This window comes from Equus caballus, chromosome 28 (assembly GCF_041296265.1).
Source record: "Equus caballus isolate H_3958 breed thoroughbred chromosome 28, TB-T2T, whole genome shotgun sequence".
Taxonomy (NCBI): domain Eukaryota; kingdom Metazoa; phylum Chordata; class Mammalia; order Perissodactyla; family Equidae; genus Equus; species Equus caballus.
The window spans coordinates 40,275,273-40,302,701 of record NC_091711.1 but is presented as its reverse complement, the minus strand read 5'-3'; the positions used below and the strand labels follow the sequence as shown (position 1 = coordinate 40,302,701).

At 54.6% G+C, this 27,429-nt stretch overlaps 2 protein-coding genes and 1 long non-coding RNA gene across 9 annotated transcripts; 2 read left to right on the top strand and 1 right to left on the bottom strand.

The window, feature by feature from the left end:
• The first annotated feature begins 6,995 nt into the window (after positions 1–6,995).
• On the top strand, positions 6,996–9,012 carry LOC138921259 (uncharacterized). Its single transcript, XR_011433692.1, has 2 exons — positions 6,996–7,106; positions 8,701–9,012. It is a non-coding gene; the product is annotated as an uncharacterized lncRNA (long non-coding RNA).
• Positions 9,013–10,752: 1,740 nt separating this feature from the next.
• LGALS2 (galectin 2) lies at positions 10,753–16,982 on the top strand. Of its 2 annotated transcripts, none has more exons than XM_014736921.3 (4): positions 10,753–10,953; positions 15,208–15,290; positions 16,381–16,540; positions 16,699–16,982. In XM_014736921.3, the coding sequence occupies exons 2-4, from the start codon at positions 15,220–15,222 to the stop codon at positions 16,843–16,845; spliced, it is 378 nt and encodes a 125-aa protein (XP_014592407.1). In that variant the 5' UTR covers positions 10,753–10,953; positions 15,208–15,219; the 3' UTR covers positions 16,846–16,982. The 2 variants fall into 2 exon arrangements, with proteins under 2 accessions (XP_014592407.1, XP_001499566.2); XM_001499516.5 differs by lacking the exon at positions 10,753–10,953 and adding an exon at positions 11,828–11,965.
• A 470-nt stretch (positions 16,983–17,452) lies between these two features.
• Positions 17,453–26,929, bottom strand: CDC42EP1 (CDC42 effector protein 1). 6 transcript variants are annotated; one of them, XM_070253966.1, is made up of 4 exons: positions 25,316–25,533; positions 20,214–20,802; positions 20,015–20,105; positions 17,453–18,713 (listed from the first exon to the last, which is right to left on the bottom strand). In XM_070253966.1, the coding sequence occupies exons 2-4, from the start codon at positions 20,475–20,477 to the stop codon at positions 18,073–18,075; spliced, it is 996 nt and encodes a 331-aa protein (XP_070110067.1). In that variant the 5' UTR covers positions 20,478–20,802; positions 25,316–25,533; the 3' UTR covers positions 17,453–18,072. The 6 variants fall into 6 exon arrangements, with proteins under 6 accessions (XP_070110067.1, XP_023486873.1, XP_070110066.1 ...); XM_023631105.2 differs by lacking the exon at positions 25,316–25,533 and adding an exon at positions 24,923–25,059; XM_070253965.1 differs by lacking the exon at positions 25,316–25,533 and adding an exon at positions 22,172–22,362.
• Between the last annotated feature and the right edge of the window lie 500 nt (positions 26,930–27,429).

Sequence of the window (27,429 nt, the reverse complement as noted above, 5' to 3'; positions counted from 1 at the left end):
TCCCCAGCATGGCCTGATGAGCGGTGCCATGTCCGCGCCCAGGAACCGAACCGGCGAAACCCATGGCCGCCGAAGAGGGGCGCGCCAACTTAAACACTCTGCCACAGGGCTGGACCCATCAATCCTTTTTTGACAGATATCCAACGTGAGAAACGCACTTTACATTAGGACCAGGTGAACTCAAGTTTATGGAGACTGAAGTTTGTAAAAATTTGGAGACTTCTTAAAAAAAAGAAGAATATATAATGACGCATGCAAAATTAAGTATTTATTTAGAGTGAGAAAATAAATTCCTACAAATTACAAACTTAAAAAAAAGCTGACAAACACCATAATGATACAATCAGAACAATAAGAAAATTTTATTTAACTACCTGACGTGCCACTATAATATATTTTTTCTACAATGCTAAGCTTCATGCTCTTCATATGAGTGATTTTATTATATTTTCTATAAGGGGAAAGAAAAGTCAGACTTCTATCACGTTTGATCAGAAAATGTTTTTTATTATTTTAGGGAGGTTTTTCTCAGCTTCATAATCTGTTATTGGTAATGTCATGTAAATCTTAGATTTTTAATATTATCAAGTTTGAGAAGGCCAAATTTTTAATGTTGTTTCGTCAGGAGCTGCAGATTTTGTCAGATCAAAATGTGTTATGTGCTGAGACACAACCTCATGGGTCATGATATATAAAACATTCGATGTCACACACAGATGTACCTGCCGTTTACAATCTGCTGCAGGTTTGTGTCCTACAGCAGAGGTGTTCTGGCCAATTCTATTGCACGTGATTCCCAAGAAAAAACAAAATAGGGGCCGGCCCCGTGGCTGAGTGGTTAAGTTCGTGCGCTCTGTTGCGGCGGCCCAGGGTTTTGCCGGTTTGAATCCCGGGTGCGGACATGGCGCCACTCATCAAGCCATGCTGAGGTGGCATCCCACATGCCACAACTAGAAGGACCCACAATTAAGAATATACAACTGTGTACTGGGGGGCTTTGGGGAGAAAAAGGAAAAAATAAAATCTTAAAAGAAAAAAGAAAATAGTATGTGGCGCATTTGTAATTGCGTATGCTGCGTCATTGATTGTCTTCCCAATGGTGGGGACTTCCGTCGTAACTAGGTGTTACTGGGAACTGAATCCTCCACTTGTTACTTTATGTGTCTGAGAATTGGAAGAATTTTCTACAGACTAGCTCCTGGCTCCACATGATGCACACTTTGGTTCTCCACTGCCAAAATTCTTCTGGTGTTGGGTGCCTAGGACATTTGTCATGATGACATAGGGATGTGACCTCTGTCCCTGCACCTTTCTGTCAGGACACCAGGTGAATCAGCAGAGCGGGTATGGGTGACAGGAGTACTTCCGGAAACCATTCCCTACACTGGGATGGCTGGCAGTCACCTAGCTGTTCCTAGAAGTGACCCTGGACCTTCTAACTATAACCCACTAAACCCAAACTAAATGTGTGTCCCACTCGACTTTCCGTTAGCTGGATCTCAGCTTAGTGGGACATTACAAAGAGAAAAGTGTTTTTCTGACATGGAACAATCTCCAAGATATACTGAGAAGAGAATAAAAGCAAGGTCTGGGGCAGTGTGTATGGCGGCTTTCACCTGCGTGGTCGTAGAATCTCTGGAAGGAGGCAGGAGGAGGGTGTTCACCACCGGGAACCCTGAGGACCGGGCTGAGGGGGAGCCTGGCTTTCCCCTGGAAAACCCTTTTGACCTTAGTGAAGTGTTTTTTTAATCATATGAATGTCTTAGTTTTTCATTTTTTTAGGCAGATGTTTAGCAATTGACAAACTATTTTTCTTCCTAATTTAGGTGGTTCTCTCAGTGGCCAGCAGGAGGAGGCAAATGATTTCTTTCTCCCGGAGAGAGGTTACCCCCACCGCAACCTCCTGAAAACAGGAGGCCATGCCCTGTGCCTGGAACCGGAACTCCAGACAGGGGTTGAAAGGAAAAGAAATGAAATAAGTTGCCATTATGAATTCCAGGAAAGCTCTAACTTTTTCTTTCTTTTTTTTTTAAAGATTGGTGCCTGAGCTAACAACTGTTGCCAATCTTTTTTTTTTTTTTTGCTTTTTCTCCCCATCCCCACCCCCACTGTATATAGTTGTATATTTTAGTTGTAGGTCCCTCTATTTGTATCATGTGGGATACCGCCTCAGCATGGCTTGACGAGCGGTGCCATATCCGCGCTCAGGATCCAAACTGGCGAAACCCTGGGCTGCCCAAGCCAAGTGCATAAACTTAACCACTCAGCCATGGGGCAGGCCCCCAGCTCTAACTTTTTAAATAGCTTTATTGAGATATAATTCACATACCATACGATTCACGCATTTAAAGGGCACAATTCAACGTTTTCTGGTATATTACATTGTTAACTTTTAAAAATTGTAGCAAAAGATATATAACATGAAGTTTTCCATTTTAACCGTTAAGTGCACAATTCAGTGGCATTAATTACAGTCACAATGTTGTGCAACCATTACCGTCTATTTCCAAAACTTTTTCATCTCCCCAAACAGAAACTCAGTACTCATAAGACAATAACTCCTCATTCCCCCTCCCCCCCGCCCCTGGGAACTTCTAATTTACTGTCTGTCTTTATGAATTTCTCTTGTAGATATTTCTTAAAAGTGGAATCATACAGTATTGGGCTTTTTACATATTCTTTCTTTCACCGAGCATAATGTTTTCAAGATTCATCCACGTTGTCGCATGGATCAGCACTTCATTCCTTTTTAAGGCTGAATACTATTCCATTGTGTATCTATACCACATTTTGTTTACGTGTTCGTCTGTTAACGGGTTTTTCTATCTCCTGTCTGTTGTGAATGACGCTTCTATGAACACTGGTGTGCAAGTATCTGTTCGAGCCCCTGTTTTCACTTCCTTTCAATTCCACCTAGGAGTGAAAGTGCTGGCTCACATGGTGATTCCACATTTGGCTTTTTGAGGAACTGTCAAACTGTTTTCCATGATGGCTGCACTATTTGACATTCTCACCAGCAACGTCTGAGGGTGGAAACCTTGATTCTTAAAACCAAACAGGTGTCAGCTGCTTGCCAGGAAATGGGCAGACTCTGGTGAACTGATGGTGAGATCTCTTATTCTCTGCCAGTCAACGCCTGTGGGCTGGGCGGAGGACATCGGGTGTGAAGCACAGGGAGGGAGGGGCCGGGGACCTCTAGAATTCTGCAGGGGAGAAGGGCGTGTAAGTCTGCGAGCAGGCCAGTGGAACTTCTGGGTGGGTGGTGAAGGCAGGAGGAGGTGACAGAGGGAGGAACCAGGACTCAGAGATCCCCAGACACTGAGCTGGAAGGTCACCACTGCCAGCCCCTCCTGCTGAGGTGGGGAGAGCGAGGGCTGGAGCTGTCTTGTGTCCAGTGGAGAGAATGACTATCTCCTGGGTGCCAGCTCTGCACAGCTCCCTGAGAACCTTACAGTAAGTCTAATGATGTAGGTGAGGGGCCTCTCAATGGCCCACACGTGGGAAACATTCAGCAAATGCCAGCCATTAGATATTAAACACAAAATAATAATAGTTGAGCACCTGCTATGTGCCAGATTCTGTAGACTGAGCCCATTACATATGTTCTCTCATTTAACCCTATGGCAATCCCGTGAAGTAGAGATCTTTAAAATTACTTTCCAGATGAAGAAACAGAGGCCACCTGGCCTGCCCAAGGTCACACAGCTAGTAGAAGGCAGAGTCAGGGCTTGAGGCTGATGTCATTCCACTGAGGCCCCAGCGCAGGTGGCAGGTCTGGACATGGAGCCACCGTTCCCTCTGGTCTCCTCCAGCACCGTGCTGGCAGCCTATGGTCTCCCCAGGGCCCTCTGGGAGTTGGGGGGGGGGGGGGCGTCCATTACTGCTCTGCGTAGTGGGTCTCTGATGTTGTGAACTCGACCTGCAGGGGTATTATGGGATTGCCTAACCTAAAAAGGGAGGGCTGGCCTCTGATGACCTCGTGGGCCCCTGGAATCCTGCCTTATCTACTCTCTGATTCTGGAGTGTGAGTCCTGGAGGCTGGTAGATGGTGGTGGGCACAGCTGGGAGCTAGTGGGGGTGCTGTCAGCCCAGACTGGGACCAAGACCCAGCGTCTCTGTCTCCCGTCCTCTCCCATCCCCCTGCTGAGCAGCGCACGGTGCCCAGATGCCAAGGGTCTCAACGAATGCCGACTAATGGATGAGCATAATGCCAAGCACAGCCCTGCGGACAGATGGACGGACTTGGGCTCCCTGCCTTCAACCCGTGGGAATCCCTGGAAGCCTGATGTCGGGGGAGAGGGTTTCACCTCACTTTCTCCTGATTGTCCAGAATGCTCTTTCCGGAGCCCTGTGTTCAGCCCCTGGAGGTCATTGGGGTGTAGGAGGCAGCTGATCCCACCCTGCTTCTGCTACTACAGGACCTGGCAAGTCACTCCACCTCTCTGAGCTTCAGTGTCCTCATCTGTTCAATGGGTATAATAACACTTGGCGGATAGGTAAAGATCAAATGAAGCAGTATGCAAAGCACCTGGGATCCGACAAACACCAAATGGATGTCTGCTCTGTTTTTGTTTTTTTTTCTGGTCATCATGCATTAAGAAGGAGGGTGTGTATGATGTTGAATTTATTAACCAATGTAGCCCCAGGGCTTTGCACACAGTAGGTGGTCAATAAGAGCTTATTGAATACTGCTGTTGAATCAATTGACCGATTTGACCGGAGTGGCGAGAAGATGAGGAGAATTGAAACCATGATTTTTCTCAGACCTTCAAGGAAGAACTCGGTCGTTGAAATGAGGGCTGGCCTCCTGAAGCAGAGAAGGCTGTAGATGTCATAAGGATGGCCGGGCAGCCTATCCTGTGTGGCCCGGGGCAGAGCTGGGGCCAATTAGGAACAGGGAGGACATTATCCCCAGGGACAGATGTTAACTCAGTGAGAGGGAGGTCTTTCCAATGGCATGGGGGGTTCAAGGTGGTCCAGAGGCCTTGGGAGGAGGTGAGCTCCCCATGGCTGGGGACCTCCTCTGGTCCTTTACCACAGCAGGACAGATAAATGCTGCCCCCTCCTGCAGACACAAAGGTTGCCTGTCTGCCCTGAGGCAGATACCATGCTGCCCTTGGGTCTGCCAGGAGCTGGGAGTCGGGTGGGGCTGCTGGGTTGGGGTTGCAATTCAGATGTTGTTTCTGCTCCCCACAGATACCGCTATTTGGACAACTGTGATCAGGCCATCTATGTGTACCAGATTCATTGTCCACAGGAAGATTGGGTGGCCCAGGCCAGAGCTCAGGGCTGGCGTCTCCCTTCCCCCAGGAAGAGTGCTCCAAGACCACCCAAGTAACAGAAACAGCCTGCTTTACTTGTTTAATTTCTAGAGAGATGTTCTCTATGGAAAATGTTCCTCCTGCTGCATATAAGAAGCAGAACACAGAACATTATGGTCTCTTCTGTAAATCCACCTAGTGCCAAGTGTGTGTAGGTAGGTGTGACCCTGAGAAGGAGCCTCCCTGGTCCAAAGGGTCTGGATAATATGCTGAAGGGTATGTGGGGGGAATTGATGGCACTACGCATCACTAGATTGGAGCCCCCCAAAATACCCACCCTTCTGGGTTCTATGATGAGTGCTTCCTGCTGCTGATCCACCATCCAACCACCCATCCATTCATCCACCTTCTCACCCACCCACCCAGCCAACCACCTATTCACCTTTTCATCCTCCCATCCATCCACCCATCCATCCATCCATCTGTCCATCCATCCATCTATCCATCCACCCATCCATCCATCCATCCACCTATCCATCCATCCACCCATCCACTTCCTCGCTCACTCACCTAACCATCCAGTCACCTCTTCATCCTCCCATGCATCCATCCATGCATCCATTCATGCATCCATCCCTCTACCTGCCTTTGAGTTAAGACTGACATGAGAAGGTCCAGCCAAGAGCTGGGGGAGAGTTCTAGGTGGAGGGAACAGCAAGGACAAAGGCTTAAGGCTGGAATGAGCTTGGTGAATTCAAGGGGCAGCGAGGTTACCTTGGCCAGGGAGCATGTGGGGTGAGATGAGGATGCAAAGTGGCCAGGGCCAGGTCAGGTGGGCCTCATCAGCCGAGAGGGGAGTGTGTATTCTGTTCTAAGTGCGAGAAGCCCCTGGAGGGTTTAGAGCGGGAGAGTGGGGTGTTGTCATTTACATTTTACAAAGACCCGATGGGTGGTGAAAGGATTGTGGGGCAGGAGGGGAGAAGCGGAGACAGCTGAGCGGTCCATCCCCTCCTCCTACTTCAGATTCCTTCCTCCCTCAAGGCCCCTCCCCAATTCCAGGTGAGATGAAGATGACCCAAGAGCTCCAGGGAACCTGGGGGGTCCTGGGGCTACGCCAGCTCAGAGTATAGGCGTGCTGCCAGGTGTTCAGGGTGAGGCCACAGAACCTGGCGATCAGGTTAAACGAGGAAGATCCCTGGGCTGGATGAGGCCAGGGCTCTGTGGAAGTCCCTTGCAGGGCAGATGGTTGGCTGGTCAGAGCTGCAGAAGCAGGGCTGGACATGTGCTCAGGCGGCCCAAATGTCCAAACAGGCCTAGTAATAATTTTTGATAACAGCAAATATTCATTTGGTACTGAACATGGGTTGGCACTGTGCTTTGCACTTCACATATATTCTCCCTTGAGATTCACATCTACCCTTCAGGGCGTGATGGTTACAGTTTCCATTTTACGGATGGACAAACTGAAGCCCAGAGAAGTTATGCGACTTGCCCAAGGTCACACAGCCAGGGAAAGGCCTCTGTATGCCTTAGGTTATCACACCTGAAGAAAGACGCTGGGAAAAGGAGGATTTTTGATCTCCTTGGAGATTGGAAAGCATAGGTCGTGAGCCCCAGCTCAGTCCAGGAGAGACAGGGCCCCTAACCTGCTGGTGGGAGCATCCGGCCCCCTTGAGGTGGTACATCTGTCTCTCACCAGCATCTTTCTTCTCCCCCTCCGTGCTCCGGTCCCAGGCTCCCCGGGGTCTGGGAGGATGGACATTGGCTTCCTAAGGAGACCTGTCCTCCAGGGACAGAGGGAGGAACGTGCTTGCCAGCCAGAGTCCAGGCTGTTGGAGGCCCATGGTGAGTTCACCCTGAGCTTCTGCTCTCTCCACCGTCCTTCTGGACTCTTGGCTTCATCATCTCAGGTGGAAGCTTGAACCACTTAGGAATTCTCCCTCAGAGAAAGGAAGGAACACCTTTACTCACTTAATTTCTGGCATCTACTGTGCACCCCACATGCTACATATGTTTATTTTTTAATTAAAGAAATATTTTAAATTCTTATAATCACCTTGTGAAGAAGGTACTATTAGCTCCCTTTCACAAATGAAGAAACTGAGGCTCGAAGTGACTTGCCATGGCCACTCAGCTTGTAGGTGACAGAGCCAGGCTGTGACATTTACCCATTTGATGCCAAAAGCTCGATGCTCGGCCCCTCCGCACCCCCCCCCCCCCACCATCCCCCGAAGGGAGCGGTCACAGAGGGAGGAAGGGGCAAACATCACTGATGTGTCCATCTGTTGGTTCTTTGGAGGAGAATGACAGGAGAGGAGACAGGCAGGGACCTCACAGACCTCAGGACTGAAGACCCCCAAGAGCAGGAGGCCAGGGGGTGCCGGTCACCGAGGGTCGCGGGCTGATTCTCCATTAGGCACGGCAGGGACCATGCCTTGGGCCCAGGGCGCTTCAGGGGCCCACCGAAATGTTTTAATCTCTTGTAAAATCAGAATAAAATAAGCTTTTAGGTAGAAGAAGATGTCTGATATATTTATGCAATGCAGTCATAAAATATAATTCTATATATGTATGTTTATGTATATGTATATAAAATATATATAAAATATTTAATTAAAAAACTTTTTTTAAGATTGGCCCTGAGCTAACCTCTGTTGCCAATCTCCCTCTTTTTTTCCCCTCCCCAAAGCCCCAGTGCATAGTTGTATATCCTAGCTGTAAGTCTTTCTAGTTCTCCTATGTGGGACGCCGCCACAGCATGGCTTGATGAGCGGTGTGTCGGTCCGCACCCAGGATCTGAACCGGTGAACCCCGGGCTGCCAAAGCAGAGCATGTGAACTTAAGCACTATGCCACCGGGCTGGCCCCTATAATATTTTTTTTCCGTTTCTTTCCTTTTTTTTTTTTTAAAGATTGTCACCTGAGCTAACAACTGACGCCAATCTTCTTCTTTTTTTTTTTTTGCTTTTTCTCCCCAAAGCCCCCCAGTACATAGTTGTATATTTTAGCTGTGGGTCCTTATAGTTGTGGCCTGTGGGATGCCACCTCAGCATGGCCTGATGAGCGGTGCCATGTCCGTGCCCAGGATCCAAACTGGAGAAACCCTGGGCCGCCGAAGCGGAGTGCGCAAACTTAACCACTCGGCCACGGGGCCAGCCCCTAGAATATTCTTTTAATGTAGGAAGGGGCCCATGAAGGCAGAAGTACCTCAGGCTCACAGAAATCATAAAGGGGCGCTGGGAGGTTGCAAGGAGAACATTCCCACAGGCCTGGGGGTCAGGCACAGCCGCCAGGTGGGGGTGAATTACCTCCCTCACAGCCCACACAGGCAGGTCACTGGGCTCCTGATACTAACGATAAATATTATCTGTTAACTATTAATGAAGTGCCAGGGTTTATCTACTTTAATCCTCACAAGACTTATTGTTCTCATTTTACAGAGGAGGAAACTGAACTCAGAGGGGTTAAGTAACTAGCCCTGAGGTCACACAGCTAGGAAGAGGAAGAATCAAGATTACAGTCCTGTACCATCCTCTAAATGACATTCGAGGACCCCCTCCTGCTCCAGGAGACTGGGACTTTCTGAAGCCTTCCATTGGGGTGTAATTAGTTGTTTTCTAGTTGTTTCCTGTGCTGGAGGTTGTCTTCTCACCTAGACTTGGTCTCTTTAAGGCCTGGCTGTATTTTATCCTTTTCTTCTATGGAGACCCTCAATCCTACACATTTGAATAAAGTCATACGTGCTTGTGTTACATGAGAGAGACTCTGTGTGATGGCTGCATAATAATTCATTTGTATTTTCATAGCATCGACTTGGCCAATCCTATATTATTGATGTTTCACTTTCCAACTCTACCCCAATGATGATGACGATGATGATTTTTGCTATTCAGTAAGTCAGTCAAATATTTATTAAGCACTTACTAAGTGCTGAGAACAACTTTCTGATTGTCTGGCTTGATTCAAAGGTAACATTTGGAATATTGGGCAGAACATCTCAAAACCTATGAGAAGTGGCCAAAGTCATAGTCAGGGGAAAATTCATAGCCTTAAATGCATTTATTAGTGAACAGAAAAGATGAAAAATTAATGAACTAAACATTCAACTCAACAAGCTAGGAAAAGAGCAACAAAATAAAAGAAAAAGTTAATAAGCATAAAGGCAGAAAATAATGATGGAAACAAAACCAAGAGCTGGTTCTTTAGAACAATTAATATGGCAGAATGTCTAGGGACGTTTTCAGACTGCAGATTCTTTATTCAGCAGGCCTGCACAAATATTATTTTTCCCATCAAGTTTTTGATAATAATTGATTGGCAAAGTGTATTAGTTACCTATTGCTGTGTAACATGTTAACCGAAACTTAGGGACTTAAAATAAGAAACACATTTCTCATGGTTCCTGTGGGTCAGGAATCCAGACAGGACTTTGCTGGGTTCCTCTGGCTCAGGGTCTCTCACATGGCTGCAGTCAAGGTGTTGGCTACACCAGTCATCCCGAGGCTCGAATGGGAGAAGATCCACTGTCAGTTTCACTCCTGTGGGTGTCCGCAGGCCTCAGGTCTTCATGGGCAGTGGGCTGGAGACATCAGTTCCTTGGCACATGGGCCTCTCCATAGGGCTACTCACAACATGGCTTGCTTGCTTGCTTCCCCCAGAAATAGGGCACAGAGACAGAGAGAGACCACTAATCTTGGAAGTGACATCCCATTATTTCCCCACATGCTAGTATTCTGTTAGTTAGAGTCAAGTTACTGAGTCCAACCACACTCACTGGGAGCCAATTATACGCAGGCGTGACTACCAGGAGGTACGGATCATTGGGGGCCATCCCAGTGGCTGCCACCACACAAAGGGTTTAAGATCATACTCCCGGAGGTCAAACATCCTTTTTGCTGAGTGAGGGCAGTGTTACCTGCCTTGGCAGTCATCTGAGTGATGGGTTGGTAGGCGAGGCAAGCTCTTCAACATACTGTTTGTATAAGGCTGGGAAACTTCTTTTCCCATCTGAAAAATGGGGTGATAATAAAGATCACCTTCAGAATTTATTGAGTTTATTGCTATGAGGGCTGGAGAAAGTGCTTTGTAAAGTGTAAAGTACCCTTCAGAAGGTAGGCGTCATCAAGAGAACAAGGTTGCAGAAGCAAGTGTTGGTGATTTTTTTCTTTTCTTTTCTTTTCTTTTTTTAAATCTTTCATTGATGTAAAACTTACACACAGAAAAGTGCACAGTTCAGAAATGCGGCCATGTTCTCCTGTCTTTAAACATTCTTCTAAAACAAGTGAACTTTTAAGTTCTTTTTACTTTGTGCACTTTCCAAAACCTTCTACAAGGAGCTAGAATTACTTCTATAATCAGAAAAATACCAGCTTTACAAGGTGTAGTTTCTGCTGATTAGCGCGTTTCTGTTTAGACAGCGCTCTGAACTCCTTATCTCCCCTTGGGCTTTACCACGGCCTTGGGAGAAAGGCCGGGAAGGGACTGAGTTCCTTGTGGGTAAAATGAGGAGATCACCCTCCTCTCGGGGCCGGCAGGGGCCTGAAGGTGGTGTCGGCTCCTGGCACGGGAGGGCCCTCAGCACGGCTCACCTCCCAGCACCGCGCCCAGAGCGGCCTCCGCCAGCTCTGATGGAAACCCTCTGGCTCGCCAAACCAGGACTCTAGAAAAAGTCCACTTCTGGGAATCCGCCCAAAGTAAGTTGTCACGATGCAGCCAAACTTTATGCGCACGTAGATTTAGTGCAGCAGCGTTTTTAATAGCAAAAATTTAGAATTAATGTAAGTGTTCAGCAGAAGGAAATTGGTTGAATAAATTTGGTCATTGAAAGGTAGAATATTTCACTGCCGTTAAAGTAGAGTTCTGAAGTATAGATTTGTGGCTTTAATGTTTACTGAGTGAAGCAGGAGACACAATTGCATAGACAGAGGGATGTCTGTGACACAAATCCGTAGAAAACCACGCGGAAGGAAATGGGCCAACAGAGTCAGCAGTTCCTTCTGGGGTGGGATTACGAGCGTCTTTTTCTTCTTCTTTAGTATCTCGAACCGCCTATGGTAAGCGTGTCAATTACATAAGCAACAGAAGGAACGGCAAAGCATCGAAATCTTTGGTACCTACCACCTCAGCCCTCACTCCCTTCTCCACTTTTAAGTTTGTTATAGATTGTTCTAGATGCTTTCTTTGGATCCATCATGTATTGCTCTTAAAACTTGATGGGCAATCAGAAAAGTCATGGAGCGAGAGGAGGAAGCAGAACAAGACAAAATACTCTCTCAAAATGAATTTGAACATCCTAGAAAACGAGAAGCTTAGAGATTTTTTACAAAGCCTGTCTTTCTGTTTAAGGATGAGGAAGCAGGGCTCAGGGACATTGGGTGACCTGCCAAGCTCACGTGGCGTTTGTGCCTGGCTCCTGATGCCCGGTCTGGCTCTCCTCCCTGCCGGGCCACCTCCCTGGGGCTCTGGGAAGAGGCGGGAGGATGCTCTGGGCTGGGTGGGGTGGGCCTGGGTGAGGAGCCTTCCGCCTGTTTGTTCTGGGTACCAGGAGATGTGGGAGGAGAGACACCCGGGCAGAAGGGACCAAAGTCCCCATTTATGGCCTTGGGGGAGTTAACGTGTAATATTCTAGGATATAAGCTGGACCTGGAGTGAGCCCAGGTCTCCAGGAGCCACCGAGAGCTGCTGCCAGGAGCTGCCACCATGCCGGTGAGGATGCTGGCTCCCCCCCACCACCACCTCCTCCATTCCTTTGGGTCTTTGCCTTTGAGTGGGGGTGGGGTGGGGAGACTGGGGGAAAAGCATCGCTGCCCCTCTTTGGGCCTCAGTTTCCCCATCTGTACAGTGAGGAAGTTGGACAGTCACCACAGCCCTTTAGCATGGAGGTTCTCTGCTCCCTCCACCCCTGTCCTGCTGGGGGAGCCTGAGCTCGTCTCCTCCCCAACCTAGACTCACTTTTCTCACCAGTAATAATAGCAGCAATAATAATAATTACTGCTAACATCTATTGAGCTTTACAAATGTGAAGAGACTGAGGCTCGGAGGTTAAATTGCCCAGGGTCAGAAACTGTAAGTTGCAGGAGTTTGAGTAGCTCCTCTTTGAGGTCTTTGATCCTTTGATTCCAAAACTGGCTCTGCCGTGGTTTGCTGTGTGGCCCTTGGACAAGTGACTGCCCCTCTCTGAGCCTCAGTCTCCCTCCCACATTTGTGGAATTGGATCACAGATGGCATCTTCTGTGGATTAGATGGTGTGTTAGTTTCCTGTGGCCACTGTAACAAATTTATTCTCTCACAGTTTTGGAGGCGAGAGCTCTGAAGTCAAGGGGTTGGCAGGGCCAGGCTCTCTCCGAGGGCCCTGGGGAGGACCCTTACTTGTTTCATCCAGCTTCCGGTGGCTGCTGCCTGTGGCTTATGGCTGCCTCACCAACCTCTGCCTCTGTCTCGACACGACCTTCTCTGTGCGTCCGTGTCTCTGTGCGTAATTTCCCTCTTCTTATAAGGACACCGGTCATATTGCCTCAGGGCCCATCGTAAACCAGTACGACCTCATCTTAACTGGCTTACATCTGCAAAGACCCTGTTTCCAAATAGGTCACATCACAGGTTCCAGACGGACGTGACTTCTTGGGAGACACATTCAAGCCAGCTCAGATGGGACGCAGGCTGTGAACGGCAGCGGAGGGGGTCAAGTGTGGAGGATCGTGCTCTCCCCCGCTCGGCCTCTCAGGGAGGACCTTTGTGGCCCAGAGACTTTCCCGACTCTGTCCTTCTCCTGGTCATCCCACCCCTCCCCGTTCTGTCCTCCTTCTCTAGAGACCACCCAGTCCCAACCTCTTACATTACAGATGGGGGTATCAAGGTCCAGAAGGGGTGCAGCTGGCCCCAGGTCACTCAGCCAGTGGCCACCGACAGCTGCCCCCACGCCCCACCCCAGTTCTGCCTCCCTGTCTCTCTTGGGCCTCAGACTTTGTTGAGTGGGGAGATCCCGGGCCTGCACACCCCCACAGGCATCCCTGTTGGTCCCGACATACCCCCGGCCCTGGCCTGTCTGTGCTCCTGCCCCGCAGCCCCCACCTCCATCCTTGGGGGCTTGGGTTCTCCTGTTTCGGCTAGGCAGCCCCCAGGAGGTACAAAGGGAGTGGGGGTGCTTCTCCGCACCCCAGACCCTCCCCGACAGTCACAGGGTCCTGTGGGGAGACAGGGAGGGCTTGTCCTGCTCGTGACGCCTTCAGGGGGATGTGTGCAGGTTGCAGAGTGTGTATCTGTGGGTGCCTGGCGTTCCTCATGACGTCTGAACCTCTTTGGGTGGTCAAGTTCTCATGTATTTGTGAGAGGCTGGAGGAGAATTTTAATCCTGCCTGTCTTGCTCTAAAGACGGCGATCCAGCTGTTACATTGAGCATCATTCTGAGAGGTCAGGCCCCCTGCCTTCTCTAAGATGGGGAGATTTTTGCCCCCAGGGGACATTTGGCCATATCTGGAGACATTTTTAGTTGTCACAACTGGGGAGAGGGTGCTACTGGTGTGTGGTGGATAGAGACCAGGGATGCTGCTCCACCCTCTAGGATGCACAGGACAGCCCCACCACGATCCCCCAGCCCCAAATGTGGCAAGGGCTGAGGCTGAGAGACCTGCTCGAAGGCATCGTGGCGTCTGAGGGCCTCGCTCCACTCTCCGGGGCTGTGCATCACCTCTTCCTTTCCAAATGCACGCCTCTGGGAGAGCTGGGCCACCCTGCCCCGATGTTTGAACCATGGATCGCTTTCCTCCTGCGTGGAAAGGTGGCAGCCGCCAGCGGGGGTTACTGATCACCCTCCTGTGGATGCTGCCTTTGACTTTTGGCAGCGTGTCCCGGGCCCATGAGTTGGTTCAGGGCTTCTCAGGTGCGCTTCTTCCAGAAAAAAAACCATAGGAAACATATCCGTGAACAGCAATCCCACAATGTAAACGTGTTCTCCCACAAAGCGTTCTAAATCTTCGGTGCCTCCTGCATCCTGTGCAGCCTGACCTCACACCCTTCCATTACCGATGTGCCAAATGGAGGTTTTCTTGGTCTTGGGTAATGAGCTCTGAAAACCCAGCTTCGAGACCCTCCCTTTTACCCACAGTGCACCTGCAGGAAGCTCCTGCTGTACCGAAATCCAGACACTGCCCAGGTCCTACGGAAAAATACGGAGTAAACGAATGACAACAATGAGGAACCATAATGATGGCCGCCCTCGACTGGCCGTCCGTCGGGGCCAGGCCCTATGCGTGGGGCTTCACAGACATGATCTCGCTTCTCCCACCCAGCCTGAACGTGGGCTGTTACCCTCAGGACCTCCGATGGTGTCTGTCACAGAGCGGGCACTCAGCAACTGGTTTTGAGTGAAGAAATCCAATTGGCCCATTTTACAGATGAGGAAAGAGAGGTGTGGAGAGGGACTCTGATGGATGTGTTCAGACACGTGCCTTACGGAGTTTTATAGATTCTTGGTTTGGGGTGGGCCAAGACCCGTGTGTGCTTGGTGTCTGGTATAGTCATCTTCTGTTAGTAAAGTGACTTCGAGTTTGTGCAGGAACCAAACCAACCCTTGTTTGGGGGATGCTGCCGAGGGCGCCTGTGCCCGCATCACCTGGACACATGTGGGAGCTGTGAGGTCAGCAGGGACCACTCTACCCATTGCACAGATGGGCAGACTGAGGTTCCTTCAGCTGGGCCCTGCCTCCAGACCCACCGCTCTTCTAGTTGGGCTGGGGTGGAGAGAGGGAAGAAAACAGGCACAGGGGCTCTGGAAAGCTTCGACCCGAGGCTTTCCACTCTTCCCCTGCCCAGCTCAGTGCCCTCCTGCGTGCAGAGGGAGAGAGACCTGCGGCCACACGGGGCAATGCTCGCGCATGGGCTTCCCCAAGAGAAGAGTGCTGGGTGGCTGTGCGATTGATTTCCCGTGGGATGTTTCTCTGTTGGCTCAGGGGAAATTTGAGATGATGAATATGGACATGAAGTTGGGGACAACCCTGAAGATCAAGGGCAAGATCGCCAACGACGCCGAAGGGTGAGCTGGGGGTCAGGGGGGGCCGGGGGGGAGGAGGGACTGTCCACAGACCAGGAACGGGCAGGCAGCCCTGTGAGATGGTCAGAGGCGAGCGCGCCCTCTGGCCACGGGGGCCTTTCTGACATCCTCGCTGGCTCTCCCTCAGGGGTTCTCCCGCGGGGCCTGCCTTCACATCTAGGCCAGGTCTGAGACCCCCAGGATTTCACAGCTCACGCCATGTGCTCTGTTCCTGGGCCCACCAGACACTGGAGGGAGGTGGAGAAGCCCCTGGAGCTCTACCCAGCCCACTGTGGGTCAAGGGTCTCTACTGAAAGCCCCCTGCCCACTCTTCACCCCAGGGACGGCCAGAGGCTTCCCCTCCACATGTTAAACCAGGGCTGGTCACCAGGGGGCGCCAAGTGGCCTCATCTGCGTCCTCTGCTTAGAACGGGACAGTCACCCATCTCAGGTGTCACCCTCAGCATCACCCACGTGCAGAACGGTTTCAGCCTTTCTTGGGACTCAAATCCATCATCTTTTGGTCGGGGAGGGGCAGGCAGATGCACGGGGTAGGAGCCCAGAGAAAATCACCCCTCTGTCCTACTCAGGTCCCTCAGGTTGCAGGCATATGGGACACCTCCCAGTGAAGCCACCCCATGACTCAGAATGTCCCGCTCTCAGGGACCCTCAAGGTCTAACCCAGGCTCCTGTTGTGACCCTGTCAAGAGGTCACACAACCCCTGATCACATACCTCTAATGACAGGGAGCTCACCACCTTAGGTTGACAACTGTTTGTGGACAAACTTATTAGGTCTTCAGATAGCTAAGGGTGGCACTTCTCTCTCCCAGGATAGACATGCCCAATTCCTGAAGCTGTCACTATCAGTTACCCTCCTGTGGAGAGCCTAAGTCCATGCTTTAAGTGGAATGTGATACTGCAGCGCCAATTCTGGCCAGGTTGTCACCTCCCTTATTTTATGGCACAGGCCTCAATTAATATGACATTTTTTTGGTGATTCTTCCAGCATGTGATCAAAAAAGACCCTGTGACCCAAGCTGTTTTACCCAGGCCTGGCCCCTAATCCTCACCTGCTACCCCTTCCCCTCCAGCTTTGTGATTAATCTGGGCCAGGGGGCGGATAAGCTGAATCTGCATTTCAACCCACGCTTCTGTGAATCCACTATCGTCTGCAACTCACGGGATGGCGACAGCTGGGGGAAGGAGCAACGGGAAAATCACATATGCTTCAGCCCAGGATCAGAGGTCAAGGTAAGGTCAAAAGGGAAAAGGGCCCGAGGAAGATAAGGGGAGAGCCCAGGTGGTAGGGCACCCTGGCCTAGACAAGTGCAGGCACTGTTCGCGCCACCAGGCACGGCCTTGGTTTCCAGGGGGCCTCCTGCCTCCCTGACACGCCCCTCCCACCGCAGTTCACCGTGACCTTTGAGAGCGATGGATTCAAGGTGAAGCTGCCAGACGGGCACCTGCTGACCTTTCCCAACAGGCTGGGCCACAGCCACCTGAGCTACCTGAGCGTGCAGGGTGGCTTCAGCGTCTGCTCCTTCAAGCTCCAATGAGTGGGCAGCACCTCGCCAGGCTGGAAGACCCCCAGTGCAGACTCCCTCTCTGTCACACAGGATCGGCAGCCCATGGGTCCTGGTTCCCCTGCCTCCCTCCCCCCCACTTTCCTCCTCCAAGACTAAGAACAAACCAACCAACCGTTGTCGTCTTTCTGTGGCAGGAACTGTGGTTAGTGTTTTCCATGCATTTTAGTGCTCCCAGCATCCTCAGGATACAGAAAAGGAAACTGAGGCAGAAAGCCGTATGACTGCCAAAGAGGGGTTGTGACATGCTCTCAAAACCTCTAAGCACCCACTCCTGCCTACCTGGCCCCTGTTATCACCGGGGCGAGTGCCAAGCTGCCCTGTGGGATTATGGGGCAGACACTGGTCCCAGGCACCTGGGCGAGGGGCTGTTCCCGGAACTGCAGATAAGAGCTCCCACCTGGCCTCTTACTGCGGAAGCTTCATTCCAGGCTGGTTACTCATTACCCCCCGCCTCGGCCCTGCCCGTCCCTGGGGGCCCTGGGGGGGGTCCTTGGCTTCCCAAACTGGATGCCGAGAGTATTTAAGCAGGTGGAGCTGACGTTGTTTTCCCAGGTTCTCAAACATCTTGAAGGACACCTTTTATCAAAAAAGCCTTTTTAATCAGGGCCAGGATGCAGGTCCGGGGTGCACAGGAAGGTGGGGTTCCTCTCGTGTGAGGTCCCCCTGACTTTTCTCTGAGGCTTCTGGGACCAGTGGGGGCTGGGATGTTGGGGAAGCAGGCTTAGGGAGGGCTGGGGCTCTCAGGGATGCAGCGGGGACCCTGCTGGGGGCAGCTCCGGGATGGACTGGGGCAGGCGGGAGACAAAGGCCCTGTGTGTCAGGCCCCCCCGCCCCCCAGCAAGGACAGCTTCCCCAGCACAAAGGCTGCTCTGTGAGGTTGCGCCCTCCAGCTGGTGGGGGTGGCACAGGGTAGGAGGTGGGCCTACGGAATGGCCACTGGGTCCAGAGGGGCAGTGGGGGGAGGCGGGGCAGCCTGGCGAGGTCCATGGGAACACCCAGGTCCCCGAACAAGCCTGGTCTCCTCCGGCCTCCCTCCTGTGCCTGTCCTGCAGAGGTGCGGAGGGGTTTGGAGGCGACTTGGGTTTTCCCATGTCGTCGGCAGGACCCAGCCATCAGGTGAGGCACTGGCTATGCACCTGGGCTCTTCGCGGGCTGTGCCCCGAGGCTGGGCAGCGTCCTGAGCCCATGGCTGGCCACTCACACCTTGACTTCGTCGTCCTCCTCAGCATCGGCAAACTCGAAGGTGTTTGCTTGCACTGTGCTGGGCACGGGGGCCCTGCTGCCTGCCCGGGGGGCTCCCCACTCGTCATCCGTGCTCTCCCAAGAGGCCCGAGTCTGGGGCAGCACCCCCACCAGCTCCTGCCTAGCATCCGTCGCAGTGTAGTGGTGGCTGCCCCCCCAGCCTGCTCCCCACTGCCTGCCGGGAGCCATGTCAGCAGGTGGGAGGGGACGTTCTCCTACCGGGCTGGCCCTCCCCTCAGCCAGCGGGCCCAACCCAGTGGTTACCCCATTGGGGCAGTGTCCACGGGGTGGGGGGCTTGTGGCAGGGGCTGGGGGGCCTGTGGCAGGGGCCAGGGGGCTTGTAGCAGTGGCTGATGGATTTGTGGCAAGGGCTGGGGCTGGGGCTGGGGCCTCTGCTGCAGAGGCGTCAGAGAGGCTCATGGCCCCCAGCAGCTCGCTGAGGAGAGAGGGCCCGAGGTCGAGGTCCAGGCGAAAGGACAAGAGGGAGTCAGAGCGGCGAAGCTCGGGCTCAGGGGGGAAGGAGCTCTCATGGTCTCGGTCACGAGGCTTCTCCGAGCGAGACAGGCGGGAGATGGTGCAAAACCCAGAGTCCGGGCCTAGAAGAGAAACAGGGAGCAGGGTCATAGCTGGGGTCCCAACCAGGAGCTGGGGAGGGGAGAGCCAGGACCAACCCCAGCTTGCTATGTGGCCTCCCCCAGTCAGCCCCCATCTGGCCTCCGTTTCTTCCATCTTTCCAATATAGTGAACCCCGGAGTCTCCCGTGTGATCCTCCCGTCAACCTTGGAAGCTGAAAACTGACAGAATCCTCATCCCCATTTTGCAGATGAAGAAAGTGGGGCTCAGATTGGGATGAGGAGAAGGGCTTGCTCAGGGCCACAGCGTCTGACAGGGTGGAGCCAAGCCTGCAGCTCAAATCTCCTGACTCAAGTCCCGGCTGTGAACTTGGCCATGGCCCCGGGTCCCCTGCCATGACAGTGGCCGATGGCTGCAGGTGAACCCATAGCATGTGGGCTGGTTTGTGGGCATAGGGATGGAACCAGCAGCCGGAGTCTGACTGCATAGCCCTCCGAGGGTCTTCTGGTGCAGCCCCCGGCTCCAGGACCACCAGGCCTGAGACACAGTGGGGTTACTGTGGACCAGCCCTCCGTCGGGTTCTGAGCAGCGCCCCTGGAGCGGAAGGGAGCACTGGCGGAAGCCCCTGGTGGCTGGGCAAAGCCACAGGGCAGGGAATGGCCACCAGGTGGCAGCAGGGGCCCTGGTTCCCAGGTGAGCTATCCGGCCAGCAAGGTGACACCTGCCACTCCCTACCAGGCCAGGAAGGGCCTCAGGCTTCGGTCCATGTGAGTGCTTTTCCAAATTTGTCAAGTTATAGGAACCTCTGTTTGAATAACAACACAACAGCTCCTGTGTCCCGAGCACTTCTTATGTGCCAGACTCTGGGCCACACCCGATACACTGAATCTTAGCAATGACCCTAAGGAACCCATTATACAGGCCGGGGCTTGACATCACAGAGGTCACTCGGCTCGCTGGGAATCAGGCAGAACCAGCATCTGAATCCAGGGCCCAGGCTCTTAGTCTCTCCCCTACATCATTCTGACCCAAGGGGCAGCTTCGGTTGAAAGGGCAGGAGGGGGTGGATGGGCCCAGCCGAGGGCCCAGAGACGGGGAGGCAAGTTGGGGGCAGGGAGAAGTCAAACCCCACTTCCTGACCTCTCAACCTCAGTGGGTTTTGAGGAGGGGTTCCCGCCCCCGAACCCCCTCCCCATCCATGGTCTGGGGTCTGGGCCTGACCTCCATAGTGTGACCAAACTACTGTGGGTATGGTAAGCTCCCACTGAACCGTCGAACCCTCTAGCCTCAGCATCTGAAAAATGGGCACATGGCCCCGCCTCACCGTAACCGGAGCAGCCGTCCGTGGAGCTGGCAGGGCTGCGGTCGAAGCTGAGCTTGCCCACCACGAGGCTGTCGTAGGCGGCCTGGTTGAGCTGGGGCAGGGAGATGGCATTCTTGATGATGGGGGAGACGGCGGGCGGCGCGGGCGAGGGCGCGGGTGGCGAAGCCATCCGCCGGGGTGGCGCCCCCACCCTGCGCACCTGCTGCAGCTTCTTGGCCAGAAAGCTGCGGGGTGAGCGGTGGTTGCCCCTGGAACTGCCACCGTGGTTGCTGAGGAAGGAGGTGTCGCCAAAGACATCCCCGCCGCGGCCCACGTGCATGGTGTGGCGGAAGTCCCCAAGCGGGGGGCTGATCATGTCTGCAGTCAGCCGCCTCTTCCCCTGCGAGCTGGACACCCAGCCCACTGGTGAGAGCTTGCCAAGGCTCATGATGGGGGCTCCTCCGGCCCCCTGGGGGCCCGGCATCAGCTCTGGCTGTTCACGGCTGCGGGTCCATGCCCACCCGGGGCCTGGGCGGGGCAGAGCGCTGGGCTCAGGGTCCACTTCTCAGCTCCCTCCTTCCCTGGAACGGGGCGGACGGAGGCTGCCCCTCTGCTCTGCTAAGGTGCGGCCCCCAAATGCTGAGGCTGTGGGGGGTCCATGGCTTTTCTCTCCCTGAGGCTGAGCTCCTGGCCCCGCGGCAGCAGCTGCAGACGTTCTGTCCAAGGACAGAGAGCTCAGTCCGAGGACAGAGAAGGCAGGAGGCGTGTCTCAGACATGGACAGACCCTCTTCCGCCCGGGGGTGGAGACCTGAGAGAAAGACACAGAGAAGAGAGATGGTGGGCCTGGGGGATCGGGGTCCAAATGATAGATAACAGCTAAAGAGAACCAACAACTATGTCCAACCACAGGGATGGGATCACCAACAAAGTGCCAAGCAGACGCACAGAGGAGGACACACTATGCTTCCATGTACAGGACATTGAAAAACAGGCCAAACTAAAAGATACTGGTAGAAATCAGAATTGCGGTTGCCTTTGAGCCGTATTGACCAGGAGGGGGCCCAAAAATTCATCGAGCTGTCCACGTAGCATGTGCATCAGTAAAGAGTACGAATGGTCATTACACAGGGCCCGTTCATGAAGCACCTACTAAGCGCCAGTGACTTCCATTCATCACTCATGTAACCCACCCAACAGCCCCAAGGGAGGTACCAGATTTGAGAGGAGAAACTGAGGCACAGAGAAGCACAGTGACTTGCCCGAGGCTACACACTAGGAAATGGTGAAGCAGGGCCCCCCAAACCCAGAGCCCTTAAGCCCCAAGCTACACTGCTTCCTGCTGGCAGGTTGAGCAATTCATCTCCCTCCCCTGTGGGTTAAACTGTCTTCCACTCAGAGAGGCCCGGCAGACCCGCCCAAGCTGTGCGCACTGCTCTGTAAACAGCGCGCGCAGAGGTTCCTCAGAACCCTCCGCCTTCAAGGTGCTTCCTGGAAAAAGGCTCCTGTGCTCCAAAATGGCTTTTGCCAGCTGCCTCCTGCATGTCTGAGCATATTCAAGGCTCTGACAAGGCCCGCAGGGAAGAACTTTGTCAGAGTTTGTCAAATTGATGTAGGAGCCTTGTCGTCAGGGAGCAAGTTTTAGAAGAAGCTCAGCTGGTGCCAAAAGCTATTCCTTGCCCACTCCCTCCCCTTCTAATCTCCGCCCCCCGCCCCCAGCCCCAATCTTCTCTCAGCTTCCCTTGGTCCGACCTCATCCCTTCCAGTATCACAGAAAGCGCAGGCTGGAGGACGCCTATGAGCCTGTGGGTCTGACCTCTGGTTTTCCTGTGGCCCAGAGAGGGGTCAAGCTTGCTCAAGGTCACATTGAGAGAGTTGGCTGAGACTCGAACTCAGAGCCTCTGACTCACATGGCCCCTCACAGGCTCTGGAGCCCAGCCTTGTCTCCCCAGATGCACACCACGTGCCGAGGGTGGGGCAGCTGCCTGGATTTTCGGCCTTCCTCCCTCCCAGCGCCCAGCTTGGGCTCTGCACACGGCAAGTGCCAAATTAATTCCGGTTTCGTCACGGGAGGTCTTTGCGATAACCTTCAAGCCAAAGGATCACCCCTTGCCACCTTCCCAGTGAGGTAGGAGCGGGGGTCAGCGGCCTCACGGTGTGACCTTGGGCAAGTCACTTACCTCCACCGGGCCTGGGACCTCAGGTGACGAAAGCTGATAAAGATCCTTAGCGAAAACACCTAGATCTGAGTCAAGGCTTTTTTCTACAACTCTGCTGCCACCTCCAAGGATAAAAATCTTTGTACTGCCCTTTGAGCGTTATTTGAAATTCAAAATAGGTTAAATAACAAGATAAAAACAAAGAAAGCAATAAGACAAAGCTTGCTTTGTTTTCTGACTACATTCTCTTCCCTTCCCACCAACTGATCCTCCCCCCAAACCTAACTCCTCCCCCTGGGGGGGGGGCTCTGAATCATCCTTTCCCTGGCACCCCCGGCACCGAGAAGTCCTCGTGGAATGTTTGCTGAAGTTATGAAGCGCTCTGCAGTTGGCCAGCCCTCACATGACGTCATCTGAGCCTCCAACGGCCCCACAAGGCGGGAGGGTTAGCCCGTTCACAGGGAGCGCCAAGGTTCCGAGGGAAGGGACTTGGCCAAGGTCACGTGGCAGGTATGTGGCACGTGGCAGGTTTGCATGCTCTGCTGAGATGGATGAATCTCTGGGGGGACTCATTCTGAAATGTCATGTGGAGGGGTCACTGTGTCTGCTAGTGGCCACATGCACCTCTCTCCCAGCCCCCATGGCCACTTTGACCTGGGAGACCAGCTTGCGCCCCAATCTTCTGACAGTCCCACCTGCTACATGCCTCTGAGACCTCCAGGAGGCCTCCACTCTGCCCACTGCAGTGGGAGGCCCTGCTGCGTTGTGGGGCAGGGACAGGGCACTGCCACTGGGGACCCGTTTTCCCACGTGGAAACTGGAACCGCAGCACAGTGAAGGCTGGGCCCTCCCAGGGGAGTTGTACAGTGGAAGGTACTGTAATTAACCCTCAGAGCCCGGGGCAGGGCAGCCCTGCATTCAAATCCAACATCCTTATGCTAACAACTCTCATTCTGGGGACCCTTGGTGGCAGCTATTTGGCACTTGATGCTGGCGATCAGGTGTGCCCTACCTGGCCCCAGAGTAGGCTGGGCTCTGGTGTCCTTGGGGCAAGGCTCTCTCCCCTCACCAGCCCAGGAATACTACCTGCCAATGCTCACAATGCCCATTTTACAGATGAAAAAACCGAGGCACACAAAGGGAATGGACTTGACCCAGGTCACAGAGCCAAAAAAAAGTGATGTGGCTGGAAATCCCCCCAGGGGCGGTGTTGGAGGGGGCAGTGTTGGAGGAGGCCGTGCCCAGTGGCTGAGCAGGGGAAGAGCAGGCCTGGGAGACAGCCCAGCAGATGCAGTGACTGCGACCTGGGCAAGGGTGGTCACCATGCAGCCTCAGTGTCCCAGGTCCTCATATTTACCCTACCGAAGACAGTCAGGCCTGGGCACTGGGTAGGAGCTTACTCAGCGGTGGTAATGACCGCAAGGACAAGGTTTGGGGCCGAAGCAGGGAGCATGCGCTAGGAGAGGCCAACAGGGGCCGCTGTGGAGGCACACGGGGCTGGGGGAGGCCAGGGGCTGTCCGACCTGGGTATCGGGGTGGGCGGGGGTGGCCGCACCCCGGCGCTCACCTGGGGGTCACCCGCAGGCCGCCCACGTGCACCACCGGCACCGCCTCTCATCCTGGAGGCCACTCGCGAGCCCACAGCCCCCTTCCCGCCAGTGTCCAGCTGTAAAAGCACTCCCGCTGCTGGAGCGGGACCCTGTCTGGGTTAGGGCTGCTCTGGCCTCAGGAATAAGGGGTTAACTCCCGGAAGGGAGGTTTCTCATGCCCCTCAAAGTCCAGCGCTTCAAGGTGGAGACAGGAGGAGCCCCGAAAGGGGGCAGCAAGCCGTCCAGTGTGGCAGCGGGGACCCGGTTCTCAGGACTCTGAGGGGGTAGGAGGAGGGGGCACCACGGGCCAGGGGGAGGAAGGAGGAAGGGGAGGAGAGAAGCTGCTTGCCGGCATCAGCCCAAGTGAGAGCTGAATCAGCCGTCGACTCCGCGTGGCGGAGCGGCTGCGGGCCGAGTCTCCCCCACGCCCGGCTTCCAGGCCCCACGCCGCCTTTAGTGCGGCTGCGGCCTCTGGGACAGTCCTTTCGCTTCTCTGAGCCTCAGTTTCCCGGCCCAGAAAATGGGCTTCACACTCCGCGGGTCTCGCATGGTTCGGCAAGAACAGAACAATCTCAAAGGCCTTCGGGATTGGAAGTCCGGGAAAGACTGTAGCCACAAAGCATTCCCTCTGGGAGGCAGGGGTAGAATGCGGAGGGTCGCTCCGCGGGGGAAGGGGGCAGCGGCTGCCTTGGCCCGAAGGGACCCGGACAGGATGACCTCATGCACTGTTCAGGCCTGGAATGCGGCGGTTGGGGAGGGGGCAGGGTGCCTGGTCCATCTCCCCAGCGGTCCCCCCACCCCCCACTTCCCGCTCTCCGCGCCGGCCTCCCGGCCGGCCGACAAGTCGCCCCCTCCCCGCTCCTTCCCTTCCTCCCCCTGGGCAGGAAAGAGCGGAGACGGCCCGCTCGCCCCCTCCTCCCGCAACCGTGTCCACAGCTCACCCCCTCCAATTCTCTGCCCCCTCCGCCCGCCTGGAATATTACAAAACAACCCAAAACTTGGAGCGTCCCCGTGGCTCTCCCTCAGCCAGCGCTCCGGGCCTTTCTCTTGGCACCCGGGCGCGCTTGGGCAGGCGGGCCCCCTGCCCCGGTCCCAGCCCCCGAGAGCCTAGGAGGGCGCAGAGTCCTCGCAGGAGTGCACGCCCGGCAGGGGCTCGAGGACCCGCGGGCCGGCTCGCTGTTACCTTCTCTCGGCGAGGCCGGGGGCGGGGGTGGAAGGGCGGACGCGGCGGCGGCGCGTCCCGGCGAGCAGCCCGGGCGAGTGGCTGGGCCGGTCTGCGCCGCCCTGGCCGCGGGCTCCGCGGGCTGGCTCCGGGGCGGGGGCGGGGTGTGGGCGCGCTCCCTCCCCCCGCCTCTCTCCTCCCGCCCGCGGGCGGGGCCGGGCCCCCCTCCCGGGCACCGATCTTGCCGCCCCGAGCGGCGGCCAGAGCCGGAGGGGGCGCCAGGCCAGGCCCTTGCCTGCTGCCCGGGGGCAGGGGCGCCCGGGAATGCGCGGGTTGCCCGGGCGAGGTGATTCGGGTCTTCTGCCGCCCTCCCCTCCCCCACTGGCTCCCCGCGTGGCCTTGCGGCGCCCTGACCTGATAACTCTGCTCCTGGGCTCTCCAGCCGCTCCCTGCGGGAGTTTGGGGGAAGTCCGATCTCACAGGCCTTAAATGCCCCGAGACTCGCTTAGACCTTGAGTTCTACAAGCTGCGAAGCCCGCTCCCTTTCTCCCAGCCCCCCATTCCTTTCAGTCCAATACAGGCTCCGCGGGTGTCAGACCACAGACTGGAGCCAGACTGGGGTGCAGCTCACTGGCAGAGTGGTGTGACGTGGTGGTCAAGTCTGTGGACCCTGGAGCCCGACAGTTTGGCTTCCCATCCTGCCCTGGCCACGCCTTCTCTTTTCCGTGCGTTCGTTTTCCCATCTGTTTAATGGGATAATAGGAGCAGGCATCAGATGCTGTGTTAAGTGTTCTCTGCTGTGTCAGCACCGAGGCGGCTTGCTGAACAGGTGAATGAGGTCACATCTGGGACGGATGGTTTCAGAAGACTTTACTGGGTGCCGCTTAACCCTGCCCGTGAGGGGCAGGGACTCAGCCATGCATAGTGCCGGTGCCACCCTCCAGGAGGGGAGATAGACTCTGAGCCGGCCCTCATGTTGTTCTGCCATCCAGCTCCGGGAGGCCAGGCAGGCAGGCAGTCCTGCGGGCTGCCCATCACACAGCCTGCAGAGGACGGAGGGCTAGCTGAGTGGGGCTGGAAAGGACCCAGAGGCAGAGGGGAGGGCAGTGGCAGTGCACCCACACCTGGCAGGAGACCGCACAAGCAAAGGCTTGGAGCTAAGGATCCGTGTGGAGGAGGCAGGTGTGGCTGCAGGAAATAGTCTGAGCGCTGTCCTGGCTGGGGACCGGAGCCATCTTTACACACAGGTGGAGGAGACAAGGGCTTTACCTTCACACAGTGCTTCACCTCTTTCGTTGGCTCCCTGAATCCTCATGCTGGCCGCCAAGGGCGGGGGTTATTTCCCCAGCTGGACAGATGGGGAAACTGAGGTATAAAGAATTCCAGCACTTGTTCAAGTGGCACAGCAGCAGGACTGAGGCTCCAGTCGGTTGGAGCTCTTTCCCCAGGTCAGGCTCCGAGGTGCCTTGTCCGGGGGAGAATTTAGAGCAGTCTCAGAGGCGCTGAAAGCTCGGGTGACGAGGAAGGGGGGTTGCCCTGAGAGGCAGTGATGGGGGCACAGCCAAGGCCTGGGAGAGAACCAGGCCAGGTCTTAGGGGCTTGATCTCGGGTCAGGTGTCCCACCTCGCCGAGGCGGGGATGGAGCCAGTGGACGGTGTGATCAGGTGTGCGTCTGGAAGCTCTTGCTGTGAGCCGAGAATGGACTGGAAGGACAATGACGGAGGCAGGGCCTAGTGCTGCCGTGGTTGTCACTCATAGCAGTATAATAACGAGCACTTTTTGAGCATCTGAGGCACCCCAGCCCTGTAGCCTCTCACATGCAGCATCACATTTAATCCTCACGAGAGCCCCCGAGAGACAATCCTGCCATCATGTCCATGTCCATGCAGAGAAGTGAAGTGACTTGTCCAAAGCCCCCATCTGTGGCAGGATGGCCATACTCCAGGTTCGCCCAGGACAGTCCCGGACAACGCCTACTGTCCCAGCGTAATTATTAATAGCACTTCCTTTCACTCTCCAAGGTGACCTGGTTAGACAATAAGTTATACGTCACTTTAGTCAGAGGCTCCCCAGAGCAGCTGGCAGAGGAAGCAGTGTCGTGTGATGTCAGAGGCCCTGAACCCAAATCCTGGCCATGGGCTTCCCAGCCGGTGTGTGACCTTGGGCAAGACACTTGGCCTCTCTGAGCCTCAAGTTTCTTGTCTGTAAAACGGGTATAATACCAGCGCGGATATTTGCTACTTGCTACAAGCCGCAGAGAGGTGGCAGAGAGAGCAGTCTTAATGGAAATGATTACAACCTGCCACGCGCCCGCTCCATCCTCTTTAGTGCTGGGCTGGGGATGGGCAGGGAACCACCAGGGGTTGAGGAGCTCCCTACTATGCGCCAGGCACTTTGTCTCTGCTAGTGAGGCAGCTGGAGACTCAGGAATTCTTTGCCCCATTTTACAGACGGGTAAACTGAGGCTGAGAGGCGCTCTCTCCCCTCATCTGAAGCCTCTCTCCAGAGAGAAGTACCTCTCCACGTAG